At 38.0% G+C, this 22,586-nt stretch overlaps 1 protein-coding gene and 1 pseudogene across 1 annotated transcript; both read right to left on the bottom strand.

Moving 5' to 3' along the window:
- LOC113291659 overlaps window positions 1-22,586 on the bottom strand; it is a 325,743-nt pseudogene that overhangs the window by 74,599 nt on the left and 228,558 nt on the right.
- LOC113289786 (protein MKS1-like) lies at window positions 15,682-17,124 on the bottom strand. The gene has a single exon (XM_026539157.1). The coding sequence runs from the start codon at window positions 16,811-16,813 to the stop codon at window positions 16,040-16,042; it is 774 nt and encodes a 257-aa protein (XP_026394942.1). The 5' UTR covers window positions 16,814-17,124; the 3' UTR covers window positions 15,682-16,039.

Genomic DNA, 22,586 nt, shown 5'->3' with positions numbered 1-22,586 from the left:
TTAAATAAAGATGGCCAGTAAAACCCACACTGTAAGACTTTTGCAGCAGTTTTCTTGGCACTGAAATGGCCTCCATATGCTTGGTCATGACAGAAAGATATCACATCTTTCTGTTCAATGTTGGGGACACATCTCCTAATGATTTGGTCGGGGCAGTACTTAAACAGGTATGGGTCATCCCAAAAGAAGTGATTAACTTCATCCAAGAACTTAGAATGGCCTTGTACAGACCAATGCAACGACATTCTACCTGTAGCAAGGTAGTTAACAATGTCGTCAAACCAAGGAAACTCAGATACAAGCATCAATTGTTCATCAGGAAATGACTCTCTAATCAGCACAGATTCATCAAAAGACTCAACATTTAACCTAGACAACTGATCAACAACCACATTTTCAGAACCTTTCTTATCTCGAATTTCGAGATCGAATTCCTGCAATAGGAGAATCCAACGGATAATACGGGCTTTAGCATCCTTCTTAGAAAGAAGGAATTTCAAAGCAGCATGATCAGTGTAAATGATAACCATAGAGCCTATCAAGTATGACTTGAACTTGTCCAATGCAAAAACAACAGCAAGTAACTCCTTCTCAGTAGTTGTATAGTTAATTTGAGCATCATTAAGGGTTTTGCTAGCATAGTATATGACATATGGAAGTCTATCGATGCGTTGTCCTAAAACAGCACCAACAGCAAAATCAAGAGCATCACACATAAGTTCAAATGGCAATTTCCAGTCAGGTGGTCTGACTATAGGGGCTGAAGTTAGAAGAGTTTTGAGTTCCTCCCAAGCACGCACGCAAGCATCATCAAATACAAAAGCAACATCTTTACCAAGTAGATTACACAGAGGCCTTGAGATCTTACTGAAATCTTTAATGAATATACGATAGAAACCAGCATGGCCTAAAAATGATCTAACCTCCCTCACAGAGCGAGGCTGTGGCAAGTGTTGAATGAGGTCAACTTTAGCTTTATCTACTTCTATGCCTTTTTCAGAGATGATATGACCTAGAACTATGCCTGAATTCACCATGAAATGACATTTTTTCCAATTCAAAAAAAAAAAAATTCTTTACATCTATCCAGCACAAGAGTGAGATGGTTCAAACATTCATCAAAAGAAGATCCAAACACAGAGAAATCATCCATAAAGATCTCAAGGAAATTATCTATCATGTCAGAAAAAATGCTCATCATACAACGTTGAAATGTGGCTGGTGCATTACACAACCCAAAGGGCATACGACGATAAGAAAATGTTCCAAATGGACATGTGAATGTAGTCTTTTCCTGATCTTCAGGTGCAATATGAATCTGGTTGTAACCAGAAAAGCCATCTAAGAAACAATAGTAACTATGCCTAGACAACCGTTCTAGCATTTGGTCTATGAATGGAAGAGGGAAGTGGTCTTTCCTTGTTACTGTGTTCAACTTCCTATAATCGATGCAAACTCTCCACCTTGTGGTTACGCGAGTAGGGACTAGCTCATTATTTTCGTTCTGAACAACAGTAATGCCCGACTTTTTGGGAAGAACTTGAATGGTACAAACCCATTTGCTATCTGAAATCGGGTATATGATACCGCATCAACTAGTTTCAAGAACTCACCCTTAACAACATCTCTCATGTTAGGATTAAGTCTCCTTTGCATTTCCCTAGATGGTTTAGCATTTTCTTCAAGATTTATATGATGCATGCAAACAGTGGGACTTATGCCTTTAAGGTCTGAGATGGTCCATCCTAGGGCTTCTTTATGCTCCTTAAGTACTTCTAAAAGCTTACTTTCCTTTTTTATATCTAACGCAGATGAAATGATTACATGCAAAGTATTGGAAGATCCCAAAAATGCATATTTAAGAGTATCAGGCAATGGTTTCAGTTCAAGCTTTGGTGGCTCAGCAAGAGATGGAACAGACTTGGAATCAGGGCAAGTGCACAGTGTCTACTATGTAAAACAGGGAAAATACATGTCGAACCCACAGAGACTAGGTTGGTGTGTAATTAAATTCAAGTCTTGCTATACTGATTTAGATCAAACAGGGAGCTGTCGATACGATGAGATAATTGTTTTTTATGAGATTTAAACTAAAGAACAGAAATGTAAATGAAATAAGAGATTAAACAATTGATAAGAAGGCACTAGGTCAACTGACTTCACCACTTAACCTACACCAGATTATTCGGCTAATGAAACTATTATTGTTACTTATGGTAGACAGGGGGGAAGATTCGAGTCTGCCGCATATCCAAGGCTATCTTCAAATGGATGATTTAACATCAACTAAGGTATTAATCCCTAGCATTAGCTGTCTTATTACAGCACAACTAATCACATATTAACAACAATCAATTAGGCACAAGTTGAAGTACAACATAGAATTATTCTGACTACCTAGGTTCCATAACAAAAAAGGTGAAGGTAATATGTTGTAACACAAGATTAAATCTAGCTTTACTCATTCAAGCACAACAAGAACAATAACATCAGCACAAATATCCTAGAGTTAAATTAAGAGCTTCATCTAAACCCTAGCTTATAAACTTAGAACATAGCAAAAAAAGGAGACATATGAAATTCAAAGATGGATAAAATCATCCATGCAAATTTCTTTCTTCAACTGATTTCTACAAGAACAGTTTTGGAGAAGATAAGTTACAACTGATTTCTACCTATGAACCTTCTCCTTTTTTCTACCAATACACAAAGACAACCCCTATTTATACATCAACTTCACCCTAAATTGGGTTTTTAATATCTCCATCAGTACAACTGAAATTAGGGATTGAAATAGGGGTTTGAGATGTCAATCACTCACCAAATGGTACATAACAACTGATTTTCTCTCCATTGTGTTTACCCACTTCATTATCATCAGAATCATGTTGCTGCTGAGAGACTTCCACAGTTGCTTCTTACTTCTCTTCACTCACAATTTCAGAATTCTTCTCTTTTGTAACTCAATAGATGATACCGTGAATTGAGTATATGGATAGAGAGGTACAGGGAGAGGCGAACCAAGTGATTTGACAACAAAGAGAGTTGGTAATTTAGAATCATGGCTGCACAATTGAGAGAATACGGGCAATGGTATCGATGGTTTGAGAAGATAGGTTTTCTATTTTTCTTCTGATTTTGAGAATGAAAAGGGATAGTGAAAAGGAAGTTACTTTGGTGTTAGGCATGTGTAAATTGCTTAGATGTTCACGGGTGAGATTTGTTGATTTCTTTGACTTCACACATGACCATAGCACTTTATACCATTGATCAGACTTGATTAATTTTTGCAATCCTTGACCACAACTATTTGTTTCATCAGCATACAACTCCTTTGCATTACGGTGCGACATTCCCACTTCTTCTTACGCTCCATTTTGTAGTTTTACTGACCTCTTTTTCACCATTTATTCAACCACCTAAAACACAACACAAAAAGAGATTATTTCGACAAAATTACCCATTAAAAGAGATGTGCTCAAGATATAAGATTTATCGCAAAACAGAACATGAAGGCATTAAAGATGTGATTACAGACAACAAAAAGATCTAGAAATATGCATTATTAGGCACCGATCATAGACAAGAACACAATTGAAGCAAAATCGGTTTGATTCACTTGAATCAATTCATGAACATTATAGCCACGGTTTGCAAAGATTGCGTTCCTTATTATATAAATGTTTAAGTTCATGTACACAATCGATCTTAGGAAGTAACCCACTCAAGTACGCAAACGGGTATGCATACTTAAGTAGTCGGACCGAGTTTGGTTACGCCAGTACGTGTACGGGTACGCATACCAATTCACACTTCCAAACTCCAGCAGAAATTCACGGACGTGAGACTTCCGCCAGTATGCGTACGAGAACGCATACTTGCCCAGACATCCAACAACCGCCAGTACGCGTACAGTTACGCATACTTCAGGTTCCCGGTTTTGGATTTATACACAAATGCGTGAACATACTATGTTTATATCTAAACATGGTTACTTGATTCTAAACTCTTTATTTCAATCATTGAAACTTTCTTAGAGGATGAAAATAGCCGTTTTCACACATTATTAGCATCAAAGCAATTTTCAAGATATTGAAATAATCATAACGAAATATTCCAAGTCTACACCAAATGACTGTATCACACAAACCATGTAAGATGTTACTCGGAAATTTTCATATGAACATATTCTGACTTTCGTCAAAAATATAAGATGAACTTAGTCGAAGCGAAAGCTTGCCAACACATATTTCGAGAAATATATAAGCGAGTTAAACTCAACTCTGTAGATGAGGAAAAACGATTTGCTGATTTTTCAGGGAATTGAAGAGACGAGCGTGTTTTCGAGACTCCTCAACCGAACAAACTGTTCAACCTCATACAGATGCACTGCAAAGGGAGTGCTTAGATTCGAGAGATCAATCTGTAGGACTCCGGCCTAAAACAAGTAAATCGTCGTTCCATAGTCAATTCGGTCGCAAAGAGGGAGATGGGTTGATCTGTAGGAGGGGAGCTGAGAATTGTGTGGGATCAATGGTGATCAAGGATTGTGGATGTGTTGAAGGTTTCTGCAAGTTTTCTGTGAGCTGATAAGTTCAGATAAGTTCTGGTAGATTGATAAATTCTCGAGAATAATTTCTCGAGAAATTCTGTGTAGAAGAGTGTTGTTGTCCTCAATCATGGATTCAGAGACTTATTTATATTGTCAGAATAGTAAACACCTTGATCCCTGTAAGTGTGACGGTTTCTTGAGTGAAAGAGTGGAAAAGTGGGAAATCGTGGTGAAACCAGTTCCAGGTCGTGCGGAGACTTGGTTAACCGTTCACCCACTACTTTGCTAACTCCTTCAACCGTTTGCACGACTTACTCACATTTCTCATTGTGGATGAATACACGTGCCATAGGCCGCCATACAAAAAACCTAATTGATATACCCCCATGTGACGTGATTGATGTCTCAGAAATCGTGGAGTCTGCATGACAGACGTGTATTTTATTAGTAAGTTGTTGACTAATTAGACAACATGTCTAAGTTTTGTTGAATCGAGCATGAGTGATCGAATGCTCGATGATTCATGGATTGAACATGTTAGACGTTCTTAGATATTGCTCGGCTGAGCAAATATTGTGAATTCGAGCAACTGATCATCTGAATATGGATCAATATTTGAGCAACTGAGCAAGTATTGCTCAGTTCAAAGAATTACTAACAAATCACTGAATATTGATAGTTGGATCAATATTCGATTAACTGATCAAGTATTGCTCAATTCGACGGATTACTGATAAATTACTGAATATTGATATTGATAGTTGGATCAATATTCGAGTAACTGAGCAAGTATTGCTCAATTCGACAAATTATTTTATTAGTGACGTAACCCAATAAAATATTAATTAAAATATTTATAGACTACCAAATATTATATAATTAATCCAGATGTTGATTGCTGGATAAACATAAATTTTATTAGTGTTTGAACTTACTCAGAATGATGATTTCGTGGAGCGTTTGTTCAAAACCCTAATTTTTGATCAATTGTTCGTCAATTGATGAATTGTTTAAAATAGGTCATGAGAGAGGGAGGGACCAACCACATGGAATGAGGGAGTCCATGTGGCACCCAAGTGCTCGAGTGAGCGTGCACCGGGTCCTTAGTTGGCCAGTTGGTGAAAGAATGATGATTTAAATCTCGGTTTCATCATTTATTGAAATAGTGCTCGGTTGAGCATTAGGTGATATAACCTAATTATGGAAAAGTAAGGGACCGACAAAGAGGTCATGAGACCGTCCCTTGGTGGTCGTGGGACCATCTGATGGTCGTTTGAGCAAACTCCAGGTTGGTTGGAAAGAGTTTGGACCCAGTATGAGCGATTGCGCAAATTAGGTCAAAATTATGAAAACGTGTGGGACTGGCTCGTCGCAAGCCTTAGAGCCGCCCTTGTTCGGTCAAGGGAGTATGCCCGTGTCACCATAATGTCTGAGTATCAGTCCTGAGAGTTTCAGCATTTTCTGATGTGCGTTTGAGCAATATTTTGAATTTTCAGAAGAGTTTGATCTTTGACTGAAATTCTTGATTTTGCTCGAATGAGCAGGTAGAAATTTGCTCATTTGATCAGAATTTGGAAAATATTAAAATATTATTAGCCTAGTCGGTCATGTGACCATTTGACTTTTTGGTTTTTTTTCATGGTTTGAGCAATATTTGAGAAATGAAGAAATCATGATTTTTGCTCAAACTGAGGAGTTTCATGAGATGAGGGAACTAGAAATTATGAAAGACTAGGGATGGTAAGGTGTGGGACCGACCACGTCTAGGGCATGGCCAGCCGGCCAGTTAGCCCGGTCCCGCAACACCTTTCCCTATTTTGTTATTTTTCATGAAACCGTGAAAATATGGAAAAACCATGAGTTTTGCTCAAACAAGGAAAGTTGCTAGAACGAAGGAATTTTCATGAGTTCATGAAAATAATAAAATAAAGAAAAATAATGGAAGAGGCATGGGACCGGCCCCTGGGCGCCTCTTCATTATTTTAATATTATTATTTTCTCTCTCATGTTTTGTGCAGGATTCCTCATTTTTCCATATCTTCGAATGCTCGTTTGTTCATTTGGGTGCTCGTTCGTGCATCATTGTTGAATACACTTGTACCATTTTCTTGGAGCTTACTCGGTGATGGTCCAGATGCCCGATTGTTAAGTATTTATTAATAATTCATGAGATTTATTAGATAATGTTTCATGAAACTGAGTAATAAAGGTGAGTAGTTATTTATTATCAATCCATAAGATCATCCGTGGATTCTATTACGGATTCAGAATAATAAAATGAGCATTACCAACCTATAGGATCGTTGATTCAACTACAGGATAGAAGTAATAAAATTGTTTATTACCATTTCATGAGATCAGCCATGGATTCGATCATGAAATCGAAGTAATGAGATTATGTATTACCATTCCATGAGATCAGCCGTGGATTCAATCATGAAATCGGAGTAATGAGATAAAAATATTATCTTCTAGGAATTCTGTGGTGAATTTCACGGTAGAATTAATCTATTGCAGAAGGAATATTAGCCAGTTAAAGCGTCATACTCGTTCTGAAAGGTGCATAGTCAGGGAACAGTGAGTGTCACCGACGTCCTGAAGGCGTTTTTCCCTCTCAACAATTATGTATGGAGAACCGCCTGAGTCTATACACGGTCTCTCTACATAGTCAGGGAACAGTGAATGTCACCGACGTTGCTTTTTGCCCTCTCAACAATTATGTATGGAGGACCGCCGATCATTCTTTTATGTAAAGAGGTCATGATGAAATGCACAGCATCGAACGCTCAGCTAGTGGAGGCCTTTCGAGAATCATATTCATCATGGCTCTGAGAAGAACTCGATTAGAGATCGTGAAACGGTTCACGGATCGTAAAATATGAATCGTCACATGCGTTCCTGAAGCCGGGTCAGAAACATGCAGTATCATGATTTTACGATTTTGACCTTTATTGAAAATCCACCATCAACAAACTCGAAATCTCAAATGTGTATAATAGAAAACTATATCGCAATACGGCTTATGTCTCAGTATAGGAGATAAATTAGAAATAGACTTTCCAAGTGATAGATGAGTTTCAGTCTCCACATACCTTTTGTTGATGAAGTTCCACAAGCTCCCCTTAGTAGTTCTTCGTATTCATATGATGAACACCGTGAAGTCAACTACACAATCTATGTCCTAGTCCGAGACATCTATAAATAGACTAGAAATCAAGATTTATAGTTTTGATCACTAACATTGACAAACATGCTTGAGATAGCAACGCATGCGAGTTCGACCGATCAGTGCTCTAATAGAAACTTTGTTTCACTTGCTTCTCAGATGCTTCCATGCTAAGACTTTCTGGAGATGCCTCAATATTAATATTGATCAAGTTGCTGATAACTGTTCAAGCGTCAAAGATTAGATCATGTCTTGGTTCTCACCAGCACATTCTATATGGTTTAGAGGATCAACACAATTGGAGAATGACTTTGATGGTGGGGTGCTGGATCATTTGGAAAGAAAGATGTGAGTGCATCTTCCAGGACAAATCTCTTAATCCTCTCTCTACTGCCACTAGAATTAGATATCATTTGCATAATTTCACTATCTCTGCATGTAATGATCTAACTAACAGTATCACTTCTGCTAGAGAAACACAATTTCCTAATGATGTATACACTGTTTATGTGGATGCCTCATTCGATTATCTAACTAATAATGCTGGCACTGGCATGGTGCTGAAATCTGTTGCAGGTAATTAAATTGGATTCAAAGGATCTTATATATGCAGACGGAGTAATTGATCCTGAAGCTGGGGCATGGCTGTCTTGGAGGCATTAAGTTGGATTAAAGAACAAAACATCCAGAATTCATCTTATTGCTGATGCTGAAGTGGTAGTGCATTCTGCAAACTCTGAAAATTTCACGTCAGATGGGAAAATAATCATCTTATTAGAAGAATTCGAACTTTAATGTTTTCTTTTATTTTCTGCAAAGTATCTCATGTTAAAAGAGATCTCAATAATGTAGCTGATAGTATTTCTAAAAGAGTTAGAAGTGATAAACTTTGTTTAGAAGAATACATGGACTACTCTCCATGGATAAACTATGTTTTTGAAAGGCAAAATTTTCCCGAAACCACTTAATAAAATTCCTCTATTTATTAAAAAAAAAAAAAGATATTCACCTTGATAATGTCTAACAAAATTTAAACCACGTCATCTTCACATTAATTTAAGAAGTTGGGGTTGGAGAAATTTTATAGGGAAAATGAATGTCTATCCTATGTGGACTTAGACATTTATCTTCACGTACATTCCATTGGAGAAGCTTTTAAGAGATAAATGGCAAATGTCACCATCATACTCGTTAGAAATTGTTGGGATATATGTTTTAAAATAATTCTTTTGTATATTTTATCAACAATTCGAGCTTGGCCCAGTGGTTAAGCATTTTGGGCCTTGAGGGTGAGGTCTAAGGATCAAATCCCTCCCCCAACTGATTGGGTGTATATATATAAATAATATGTATATATTTAATTATTCCGGTAGCGGGGCCTTCGGTGTCTTGGGAGGTCTCTTGAATTTGGAAAGTTATTTTTGCTGATTTTGAAAAGAATTTTCAACCCAGTTTTACTGCCCTTAATTACGTTGATGATTGTGCTAATTATGGTACGATTAATTTGCCCGTTTTATACCGTTATGAAATTTATAATGTTTGCAATAAATTAAATTTATTTTGCATTAATTCGTATTCATTGCTTGGGCTATAAAAATCAGTTTTGGAAGCAGAAGCAAAACAAGTTTTCAATACCACAATTTTTTTTTTTGAGAATCAAGAGACTAGTTTTTCTGAGCAAGATAAGAAAGAGTGAAAGTGATAAATCTCTCATCATGTGCGTGAGGGATTGAAGAGAGTTTTTATCTCGGCTGTTTTATCCTGGGGGCGTCGTGACGAAGAACGAACTGCTTGCACAAAACTCAAGGCAGAGCCACGAAACGTCTTAAAGAGAGCGTCATGGTCGTGACTCAGTCGTTATCTTGTTTTTGTGTTTAACTTTTGTTTTGCAGGTTTGAAATCGGAAATTGTTCCAACAATTTTAAGACGTATCTTTCTGCCATGGAATCTGAAAAGAAAACCGTTGCTGATATCAACAAGCCGTTCAAGTTTGAAGGACTTCATTTCAGAAGATGGAAGCTAAAGTTGTTTTTCTACCTCAAACTGATGAAGTTGCACATGATGGTGACCTCCATCAAACCAGCTAATCCACAAGATCAAGAAGCTGCGAAAAAAGCAACTTCAGCCACAACAAGTGCAACTCATCAACCAACTGAAGAACCTGTTGTGACCCAAACTTCTGAAGAAAAACAAAAAGCCTATGACAAATGGATTGATAATAACTTTGATTGCAAAAACTATATTCTGAATTCTTTGTCTGACGATCTATATGAATATTACTCCACATTTGATACTGCTAAAGATGTGTGGGATGCCTTACAGAAAAAATATGACACTAAAGAAGATGGATCGAAGAAATATGTTGTAAGCCGCTACCTGAGATATCAAATGGTGGATGAAAACTCAGTCGTTGCTCGGGCTCATGAACTTCAGAAAATAGCTCATGAAATTATGACGGAAGGTATGAAAACTGATGAACAATTTCAAATATCGGTACTGATTTATAAATTACCCCCATCTTGGAAAGATTTTCGTAATGCTTTGCGTCATAAAACTAAGGAATTTTTCTCTTGAAAATTTGATTGTTAAGCTCAGGGTTGAAGAGGAAGCACGGAAACAAGACAAAAAGAAAGAGATTCTTATCGTTTCCAACAATAAGAATCAGACTCAACCGAGTTTGAAACCTAAGAAAAAACCGATGAAACCTGACCAGAACCAAAGGAAAGAAAAACCTAACCAAAACAAGAACCCACACCCATCAAGGAAATTTCAGAATTATGATTCTGAGTTCCTTTGTTATGCCTGCGGTAAACCAAACCGCGTGGCTAGGGATTGCAGGAATAAGAAAGGAAAGAATAACGCACAAGATAATGCTGCTGAAAGCGTTATAATTTACATGGTTTCTGATCCAGAAATTCACATGGTTGGTGGAACCGATGGGTGGTGGATAGACAGCGGTGCTTCGCGCCATTATTGTTTTGATAGGTCCCTATTTAAGAGCTATGCAGAAATCAAGGATAAAAAAGTGTTGTTGGGAGACTCCCATACCACTATTGTGAAAGGTTCTGGTACGGTAGAACTAAATTTTACTTCTGGGAAGAAAATTATGCTGAAAGATGTCCTCCACACTCCAGAAATGAGAAAGAATCTTGTTTCCGGCTATCTTCTCAACAAGGCTGGGCTGTATCAAACTATTGGATATGATGTTTATACAATTACTAAAAACAAAGTGTTTGTAGGAAAAGGTTATACTGCTGATGGAATGTTTAAGCTTAATGTTGAAATGAATAAAATTGCATCTTCTTCTTATATGGTGTGTACTTTTAATGTTTGGCATGCTAGACTTTGTCATGTGAACAGTAGATCAGTAGATACCATGAGCAAACAAGGTTTTATTCCAAAACTATCCATGCATGACTTTGAAAAGTGTGAATCTTGTAGTCAAGCAAAAATAACCAAGAGTTCCCATAAATCTGTTGTTAGAGAATCTGAGCCTTTAGAGTTAGTGCATTCTGATTTGTGTGAATATGAAGGTATATTAACTAGAAATGGAAAAAGATATGTCATGACTTTTATTTATGATTATTATAATTATACCTATGTTTACTTGCTAAGTCATAAGAATGAAGCTATTGAAAAATTTAAGGTTTTTATTGCTGAAGTTGAAAATCAATTTAGTAGGAAAATTAAGAGATTTCGCAGTGATAGGGAAACTGAATATGATTCTAAACCATTCACTGAAATTTATGAGTCTTCTGGAATTATACATGAAAAAACTGTTCCTTATAACCTTGAAATGAATGGAAAAGCTGAAACAAAGAATCGTACTTTTACTACTCTTGTGACTGCATGTTTGTTGAGTTCTGGTGCTGCCCCTCATTGGTAGGGAGAAATTTTGTTTATTGTTTGTTATGTCTTGAATCGTGTTACAAATTCAAAAACTAAAATTTCACCGTATGAACTATGGAAAAACAGAAAACCAAATGTATCTTATTTTAAAGTATGGGGTTGTTTGGGTTATGTTCGTATTCCTGATCCTAAAAGATCAAAGCTAGCTAGTAAAGCTTATGAATGTGTTTTTGTTGGGTATGCTCAAAACAGTAAAGCTTATAGATTTTTTGATGTTAATAATAAAGTTATTATTGAATCTATTGATGCTGATTTCTTTGAAGATAGATTTCCTTTTAAATCTAGAAATAGTGGGGGTTCTCTACCTAGTACAAGTTCTGAACTTAGAATAGAAGAACCTAGAACTGCAGAAAGTAGAGACGCTGAAATTGAACCTATGCATAGCAAAAGGGCTAGGATTGCGACAGACTATAGTTCTGACTTTGAAGTTTATACCCTAGAGGAAGACCCTTCTAGTCTTCAAGAGGCACTTAATTCACCTGAATCTGGTTTTTGGCAAGAAGCCATAGATAATGAAATGGACTCCCATAATCTGAATGGAACTTGGCACCTAGAAGATTTACCCCCTGGTTGCAAAGCAATAGGTTGTAAATGGGTACTTAAAAGGAAGTTGAAACCTGATGGTTCAGTAGACAAACACAAATCTAGGTTGGTAGCTAAAGGATTTAGACAAAGAGAAGATGTAGATTTCTTTGATACTTATTCTCCTGTTACAAGATTGACTTCTATTCGTGTTTTGATTGTTGTTGCTGCTGTGCATAATCTTGTTGTTCATCAAATGAATGTTAAAACATCTTTTTTGAATGGTGAATTAGAAGAAGAAATTTACATGGAACAACCTGAAGGTTTTGTTGTTCCTGGCCAAGAACATAAAGTGTCTAAGTTAGATAAGTCACTGTATGGTCTGAAACAAGCTCCTAAGGAATGGCATGAAAAATTTGATAATTTGATGATTTCACATGGTTTCAGAATTAATGAAAGTGACAAATGCATATACTATAAGTTTGAAAACAATGCATGCATCATGATTTGTTTGTATGTGGATGATTTGTTGATTTTTGGTTCAAACTTGTTTGTGGTTGAAGAAACTAAGAATATGCTTAAGTCTAACTTTGAAATGAAAGATTTGGGTGAAGCTAGTGTAATTCTGGGAATTAAGATTACTAGAACTAATGATGGTATTTCTTTGGATCAGTCTCATTATATTGAAAAGATTTTAAAAAAGTACAACTATTTTGGCTGTAAACCTGTGAGTACTCCTTTTGATTCTAGTGGTAAACTGTTTAAGAATATTGGTGATAGCGTTAGACAATCTGAATATGCTAGTATAATTGGTAGTCTTCGTTATGCAACTGATTGTACCAGACCAGACATTGCATATACAGTGGGGGTTTTATGTAGGTTTACCAGTTGTCCTGGTTTGGAACACTGGAATGCAGTTGAGAGGGTTATGCGGTATCTTAAAAAGACCGTTAACCTAGGATTACACTATAAGAGGTTTTCTGCAATCCTTGAAGGGTACTGCGATGCTGATTGGAACTCTCTTTCAGATGACTCCAAGGCCACTGGTGGATATTTGTTTAATATTGCTGGTGGCGCTGTGTCTTGGAAGTCAAAGAAACAGACAATTCTGGCTCAATCTACGATGGAGTCTGAATTGATAGCACTAGCAGCAGCTAGTGAAGAAGCGGGATGGTTGAGAAACCTTCTTTCTCAAATTCCTGTATGGGATAGACCAATACCAGCTATTATGATCCATTGTGATAGTACCGCGGCTATTACAAAAGTACAAAACTGTTTTTATAACGGTAAGAATCGACAAATGCGTCGAAAGCACAACACAGTTAGAGAGTTTCTCACAACTAGTGTTGTACGTGTGGATCATGTTAGGTCGGAAGAGAACTTAGTTGATCCTTTGACGAAAGGATTAGCTAGAGAAAAGGTATTGTATACCTCTAAAGGCATGGGATTTTTGCCCACTAGAAATTGAGTCATTTTGTGATGGATACCCACCTAGAAATATGTTCAAAGAGAATAACGATTCACAAATGATATGAAGATAGAATCATGCATATTTCCCATGGCATGATATCCTGAAGCGGGTTAAGGTTGAGTTCTTTAACTCTTAATGAAGTCTATAGCTCTGTATAGATTGGGGTACCAAGCTACAGGAGTACCTTTGATAACTAACCTATGTGAATGAGAAAGTGTGGCCGCTTTCTATGAGAACATGGGCAGTTCTCTAGAACATTCATTGAAACTGGGATAAGCACAAGGCCGTAATGTGCTGGCGTTTAGGACTTTACTCTTAGTATAGTTGTGTGTGTATTAAGTAATCTATTCTCTCCATAGAGTTCAAAGACATGTGTTCACTCTATGTCAGATTTTAGAGAATTTAATACTATGTAAAGGTTCAAAATCGAAAGATACCTTTGCTTATGCACATAACTATACGAATCTTGCTCAATGATTTTAAAAATATAAGTGGGGGATTGTTGGGATATATGTTTTAAAAATATTTCTTTTGTATATTTTATCAACAATTCGAGCTTGGCCCAGTGGTTAAGCATTTTGGGCCTTGAGGGTGAGGTCTCAGGATCAAATCCCTCCCCCTACTGATTGGGTATATATATATATAAATAATATGTATATATTTAATTGTTCCGGGAGCGGGGCCTTGGGGGTCTTGGGAGGTCTCTTGAATTTGGAAAGTTATTTTTGCTGATTTTGAAAAGAATTTTCAACCCAGTTTTACTGCCCTTAATTACGTTGATGATTGTGCTAATTATGGTACGATTAATTTGCCCGTTTTATACTGTTATGAAATTTATAATGTTTAGAATAAATTAAATTTATTTTGCATTAATTCGTATTCATTGCTTGGGCTATAAAAATCAGTTTTGGAAACAGAAGCAAAACAAGTTTTCAATACCACTGTGTTTTTTTTTGAGAATCAAGAGATTAGTTTTTCTGAGCAAGATAAGAAAGAGTGAAAGTGATCAATCTCTCATTGTGTGTGAGGGATTGAAGAGAGTTTTTATCTCGGTTGTTTTATCCTGGGGGCATCGTGACGAAGAACGAACTGCTTGCACAAAACTCAAGACAGAGCCACGAAACGTCTTAAAAAGAGCGACATAGTCGTGACTCATCCGTTATCTTGTTTTTATGTTTAATTTTTGTTTTGAAGGTTTGAAATGGACAATTGTTCCAACAGAAATCGAGCAGAATATAGGACTACTACAATTCTGTACCTAATTTAGATCCAAAATAAACATTGAAACAAACATAGATGTCAGATTCAAACCATAAACAATCAACAACTACAACATCCACTATGTTAATTAAGGATTAATAAATGAACTATTTGTTTCTATTGTATTTGGATGACTAGCATAGAGGTTACCTAGTTGCCGTCCGACGTTAAACTTAATTCAAAAGAAAGGATGATGGGATTTTTAAAATGCATCTGATCGGCATGAGTAGGTGGTCACCTATTTTAGGATCTGTACTGCTTGGCAGAATTTCCTTGCTGAACGCCTGAACCATAGCACTTCCCTAAAATCCCTACTGGCACTGAAGTCATATTAGTACGTCTACGTCCAAAACTACAGTATTAGTAATCATCAAAATCAGCCTCGTTCAATATGTCTACTCAATAGACCCTCCTCGATCTTGCTAATTTTGTGTAGACCTAAGATGAGCGTATGGTATGTTATAGAATAGATATAGTGGGCTAGTTTTATAATCAAGTACCAATGATTGATGGTATGAGTGGGTGGAAACTTGGGATATAGAACAAGTGGGACTTTCCTCTTCGACATGGACATTATAAAAAAGAAAGCTTGGTTTCTTGCTAGTTGCTGCAAAGTTTCACCTTTCCACTATTTCTGCCAATTCAGTGAAGGATCCAACAACAGCCGTCACCATTTATGAAAACAATGCTGGCTAAAAGGACACCAAATTAACTTGGCTTATGCTGGTTGTGCAGTTCACAGATTTGGGGTTTTAGCAAAGTTGGCAATGAAAAACTTGGCAAATATAATCAGCTCAAATATATATGAATGAATAAATGTAATTAATAACAAATAAGGGGTATTTTTACAAATTACAAACAACCGGTGGGTGTATTGCCAAAAACAAAAAACTAAAAGAAGAGATTACAACAACTTCGAGAGTTGATGCATATCTATGCATGACCCACAACATTAGAGCCAACTTCCCTTCTCATCTGCTCCCATTTAATGAATCAAAAAAGTTAATAGTAACCTCACACCACTACTGTCTGCATTTGTTAATATCACCACTTGCGCCAAGAAACAACATTTCATCTTTGTATTCACACAGTTTAACATCAATGGCTTCTTTTTCTTGATTCTTTCTCGACCCTTTCTCTCTAACACTTTAAAACACAACTAAGGATCTAGGAACTGATTAAATAGATCGAAATTATGCGGATTGGGAGATGTTATAGAAGGTGAAAGAAAATTCGTACTAGGACTAGTCAAGAAATTACTACTACCATCAAATATGTTTCTGTTACCACTATTGTAAAATGGACTAAAATCATGTATGAAACTTAAAGAATTTGGATCAATCGCTGGTGAAAAAAAGCCGGGTGAGATAGGTGGGAGAGACGACGGAATCGGGGATAGAATACTCGGATTAGTGCCCATTGTTCTCTCCACGGTCGAACCCATTTCTAACCCTTCGATGATGCTCGATTCTTCTTCGGCAACTCTAAATTTGGCTGCCCCTTGAGGTGAAGTCCTTTCGATAGATGCATAACGAGCAGCGGGTGAAATTGCGCCAACATCAAAATCAACAGACGACGAGGATTGTGCTTGTGGTAATGAAGTTGATGGTGAAGGCAAATAAGATGTCGATGACGATGAAGGTCCCGTAAGACGTTGAACTAATTTCATGAAGTCGTTTGGGTCTGTATGAATTACCTTCGGAGACACTGTATAGATTATAACAGGCGGCCGCTGTTGATTGTTCCCCGGTTGTTGATAAGATTGTTGTTGTTGATTTGGAAGTTGTGGTGCGACTGGTGGTTTCTTGATCTTATGTGAATCTTTTCGGATTTTAAGTGGAGTTGGCCGAGGACCTTGTAGTTCTCGTTTTGGTGAAGGTTTTCCACCGCTGCTGCCTCCCGACGACATATCCCATGAAGATGAAGAGTCCATGTTGGCGGGCTAGTTCAGCTGCAGGCCGGCCGTCGGAGAAGTGAAAGATGAACAAGAGACGATGAGAGAGACAAAACAAGAGTTTTTAGAGATGGTAGGGAGAAAGAGAAAGTAACAATATTGACTTAAACTGGTTGTCTCTTTGTAAACCATGGAATATAAGAGAGCTTTACTTATGTAAATAGCTCACACTTATAAAGTCAATGAAATTTTCTTGAATGAATCCTGGTATTGGTTAAAGAAATTATAAAAAATGATCAACTTATTTTTTTCTTTATATTTTTTTATCAACAAGGAGGATGTTTCTAGGTACCAACCATGATCGGAACTTTGAACTTTGAAGATGTCCTATGGTTTAGGTATATATATGATTATGTGAGGAGGAATGAAGGAGCTATGGATACTGTCAATTGGCAGTTAGGTCAAAGAAGCCGAACCTGATGACACAATTCTGACCCAATAAAATTAATTGCCTTAAATTGGGATGATCTCATTTGACCCTTCTAGTCTAGTTCAAGGTAGTCAGCCAAGATTCACAGTCAAGTGTGAATTTAGAGTGCGACTCTTATTCAATTTTGCTGGGGACATAGTTGACAGCCAATAGAACCAGAACCAGAGCTCGTCTTCCAGTAACAAGTACCGGGTCCGAGCAGAGATAAGCCGCATAACGACCTTATTTCCAGAGATGCGGCTAAAGTTTTTACACCGACTGCCTGCAGGCCTAGACGCAACCCACCCGAAGGTAAGGAATAATCTTTGACACATACCGTGTCTTGTTTGCTTTCGGTACATAGGGTGCACTGGGCATCACTTCAATGGGATTACGCGTTCGCGACCATTCAGTGATGTATCCACATATTCCAATGCCCCGGCTGCAAGGCTACTGTGGGTCTCCCCGATTCACGATCCCGCTAGCTGCACAGTTGCTGAGGGGGTCTCCCCCATTCACAATTCCGCTATCGTTGTTTACATGTTCGCGGTTTAAACAATCCTCCTAACATAAGAGACAGAAATTCAAAGGTAATATGCTCAGCTCACGTACCTCGTGTACATACCTCTTTCACGTGGATCGCTGCTTTTCACGCCCTTCTGTCCAATGCCAACTCTCTGTCCAATCCTCGGTCAGTCAGGTCTCGCTTTATCAATTCATCCGAAGTGAGTTTCGGTCGTCCCGGACGCTTCATTCTTCCTTCCGGCCGTGTGACGCGTCCTAAACGAACTGGGGCGTCAAGTGGTCTTCGTTGGAGATGCCCGAACCAATGTAGCCGATGTTGTGCCAGTATATCCTTCTATGATGCTACCCCGAGTTTCCCAAGGACATAGTCATTTCTGATTTTATCGCGCCTTGTGTGCCCACATTCCCATCTAAGCATCCTCATTTCCGTCACATGGATTGCCAGGAGGTGCGAGCTTCTAGTTTCCCAACATTCAGCTCCGTACAACGTCGCTGGCCTTATTGCTGTCCTGTAGAATTTTCCTTTCAGTTTAACTGGGACCTTACGATCACAGAGGACCCCAGTCGCCAGTCTCCATTTAGCCCATCCTGACTGGGATCTGTGTCTAATGTCCTCCTGTATTTCCCCATCACTCTGGATCACAGATCCCAGATATCGAAAGGATTCTTTCCTTGGTACAATCTGGCCGTCCAGTCGCAGTTCTCCATCATCCCTCCCGGTTTCGTCAAAAGCGCACTTCAGATACTCAGTCTTTGTTCTAGTGAGTCTAAAGCCCTTCAATTCCAGAGTCTGGTGCCACAGCTCCAGCTTACCTTCGACCTCTTGCTTGGACTCCCCAATAAGTGTTATATCATCCGCAGAGAGCATGCACCAAGGGATCTCCCCCTGTATATCCTTTGCAACTTGGTCCAGTACTAGCACAAACATGAAGGGATCTCCCCTGTAAATTGAAATCTTGAGCCACTAGGCAGTGGGGCTCGCTCCAATGATAATTATTTGAACCCAATAACAGTTTCGGCAAAGAAAAAAAATTCATTATGTCCCTTTATCTCGTTAAAAAGATAGTGGAAATTAAAAGATAAAATACAGTTATGCACATTATCAAGATCGGCTCAAACTCGCTTCAGAAGAGTGGTTCTGAGCCGATGTGGGACACTATCAGCCGGACTTTACTCGGGTCGGTAAAAATATAAAAGGTAAAGAGAAAGAGAGAAAATGTCTTCTTCTTTGGCAAATTGAACTCCAAGCTTTGTTATATATATTTTAATTTTGTTCAACAAAAATTAAACATATCATATGATAAGTATAATCATTAAAAGTTATATTTCATAAGAATCATTATCTCTATTTGGAATAAAAGCTTGTTCTTTAAGCGTTGCATAAGTATGTTCACCTTAAAAGATGAACAAATTAAGTTAAAATCTTTATAAGTGAGAATCTGTAAATCGATGGTTTTATTGAGTTAATTCAGTCATCTTCTTGCTTGTATTTATGATTGTTAATTTTAGGCTTTTATGTATTATTGTTAATGGTAGGTGTCACATGTCCATTTAATCGTCTAAAATTTTCACGGGATATGACGGGAAATGATTGTGGTTCAGTGAATCAACTTCACTCACAATCATTCAGCCTTGCATACTTGCATCAAAGTACACATCTGCCTTCACTCTAAGGGCTTTGCACAACGGAAGTCTTTTCTTCTTTCTCTCTAACTCTTCATGCCCCCATAAGCATAAGAGGTTCTGCCATGTACTTGACAAATTCTCACACAAATCAGCAACACAATGAATACAAAGATATACTGCAACAAATCCATTTTATTGCACTAAAGGAAGATTACAAAACTCGTCCATCACATGGACCAAAACATGTCATTCACCCTCTTGGTGAATGCGTAACTCTCTCTACAAAATCATTGGTTCTTCTCCAATTGAAAAACACCAACATTATTGATTCCTAAGCTATTTATACTAAGTAGGATCAGGCCAAAACTTATGTGCAACCGCTTGCACAATCCTTGGACAGCCAAGTGTCCAAGTAGTTTCCATAACCGCCAACTTCAACTGCAACCTTTGTGTTGTCACGCCAACTGGTGCCGCACCTATTCTTGGTGGTTATGAACACTCACAAATGGTTATAACCGTTCTCCCTTGTCTCACACATTTGGCATGCTTGTAAAGCCAATAACCAACTCCTAACCGTCACTTGAGCCATATTGCACCACTGTTGTGCTTTACTGGACTTGGCCTCTTTATTGCGCCACTGTTGCGTTTTACTGAACTATTGCACAATTTTCTCTCTATAATCATCTCATCACTTCCTTAGCTCATTCTGGTTATCTGGCACCATATGCTTCACTTCGCCAATTTGTTTGACAATAGCAATGCCACTCTTGCATTACTAGATTGTTTGCATTATTCAAGCTTTAGCCAGCCTTGAACTAATGCCATAGCATAACTATTGGCCTATTATACCTTCTGTATCGTCCTTGAATTTGGGCCAACTCAATTCCATGGATATTCCTTAATTCCAACATCGCACGTTGCATCTTGCCACTTTGGCCCTGTTTTGTCTTTCCCTCAATGAAGCTTCATTGTGTCGGCCAATAAGCTTCATTACTTAGACAAATGTCTTTACAGTGTAGCACTACCTTTGCGCTTCACTGGCCCTGCGGGGTTATGCCATTCTTAGCACTTGACAGTCTATGCAGTCTCGCGATATCATTGTCGGACACTGAATTGGCTTGCAACTCTGTAACGCGCAATCATTGTGTGTCACTTGCCTGACCTGTCATAGACCTCCCCCTCCTAATCCGTCCAACATCCTCGTTGAATACAGCCAAGTATCAACTCTATACTGGTCTCAATCTTCACTACATGCACTTTCAGATGCTTTTCTAAAATTCAGCAATCTTTGCTAGCTTTTGGAAACCGCATCTAGCCAACTTCTTATGCTTTAGCATCAACATCACTTACCTTTACTTCCTTTACATTGATCCTACTTATTGAACTTTGTTGTTGCGCCGCGACCACTTTCAACTCCGCTGCAAATCATATGTCAACACCCAAGTGCAAATTGAAATTCATCTTGCCAACTCCTTGAATTGTGCTTGAACTTCGCATGAATAATTTGTGCCTAAGTGTACACAAGTAATGATTCTTCCCAAATGATCACACTGATCATTTCCATAGTCTTATGCCTTCACTTTCCGACTTTAGTTGCACCAAGAAACATAAAAGGACTGATAAAAGACTTGGCCTTATGCTTCAATCATGTTGCGCCTTCGCCAAACATGCCATGCCTTAAGGTACGCAAGTTATGATTCGATACCACTCTGGTATGCACCACAACCTATAGTCTTTGTTGCACTTTGCCAACATCTGAACTTTTACTAGATTGGGCCTCCAAATCATGTTGCAAACTTCACCTTCTCGTACTTGCATCATTTGTATGCCAATGAACCAGCACCTTCTCGTTTTTTCCCTTGCATTATCACAACACCTTGATTGAAATGCATGACTTTTGTATTCGTCACGACTTAGGATACCCGGGACATCCCACCGTCACTTTGGACAAGGTATCCTCTTGACGCGCCTTTGAAACCAGCAATTTAAGCATCACTTTGTTTTTCAAACTACTACGCTTTAATATGGAGGAAAAACAACATCATGTTCTTCCTAACTACTCCCTCCGTTCCACTTTAGATGAGTGTTTAGGGTTATTTTTTTGTTCCACATTACTTGATAGTTTTCATATTTTCCCACAAAACTACCAAAACTACCCTCACAATTTGTCTTGGAACCATAAATTTATTTTTAAATACACTAATAGTAATTAATGTTTGAAGACTTCTCTCCATTTCTTAATCTGCGTAAAAACTCCTAAAACATCATCTAAATTGGAACGGAGGGAGTATGAGTTACTCTTAACTCATATACTTGATGGAATTACATCTTCATTCTTGTTGCGTTACTCCATGCTATTCCGAATGCCTTCGCACTTCCACATAACTCTCAACAACAAACTCGACTAGGCCACCAACCTTGTTTTATTCTTTCACTTTCAGCGTCTTCTATTGCATATTTTGGCTTAATATGCTATGTAGTATCTTCCCACGCGAACTAACTTTACTTTGAACGAAAGAGACAAGAACTCTCGTCTCAAATACCCTCATCCTCTACTACCTTACATAGAGAGACAATTCCCAACACCAAGGTCCACTTGACCCAAACTGAAAGCATACTCAAACTTGAGAAAATACTCGCACGAACTGATTGCAACTTGTAAGACCTAACAAGCATTGCAATACTGACTTCATCTTCGCTTCTAAGCAACAAACAAGGAAGCGAGACAGTACCTACTGTTCCCAATGTAGAAATTCACTTTTCCACATGCACTCTTCTACTTCTCAACGTTCTTATGCAACTCCCATAACGAAGCATAATATAATTGACACTTAGTTGAATACACCTTCAAACTGATGCTATCATGTTGCTTTAGCTTTCATGAAGATTTTCCAAAAATGACCTCATTCCATTCTTATGCATCACCACTACTTTGTCCTTCCTTCTCCAAGCATCTACAATTCGGCCTAACTTGCATCACTAAACGTATTATGCATCTTGGCCATGCCCAACTCCCGTTTGGCGCATGCTAATGTTGCATACCTGCTATGCCAATTAGCACCCAAATCTTGACACAAGCTTGTGCACCTTTGCACAACTGGAATGGACTTAACTTGGTGATTCTGAGCTTCACCATAGACCTCAGCAAAGTCACATTACTCAATGACTTTCGCGGACAAATCCCATAGACAA

The sequence above is a fragment of the Papaver somniferum genome, chromosome 6 (genome assembly GCF_003573695.1).
Source record: "Papaver somniferum cultivar HN1 chromosome 6, ASM357369v1, whole genome shotgun sequence".
Classification (NCBI taxonomy): domain Eukaryota; kingdom Viridiplantae; phylum Streptophyta; class Magnoliopsida; order Ranunculales; family Papaveraceae; genus Papaver; species Papaver somniferum.
This window is presented reverse-complemented; position numbering and strand designations above follow the sequence as displayed.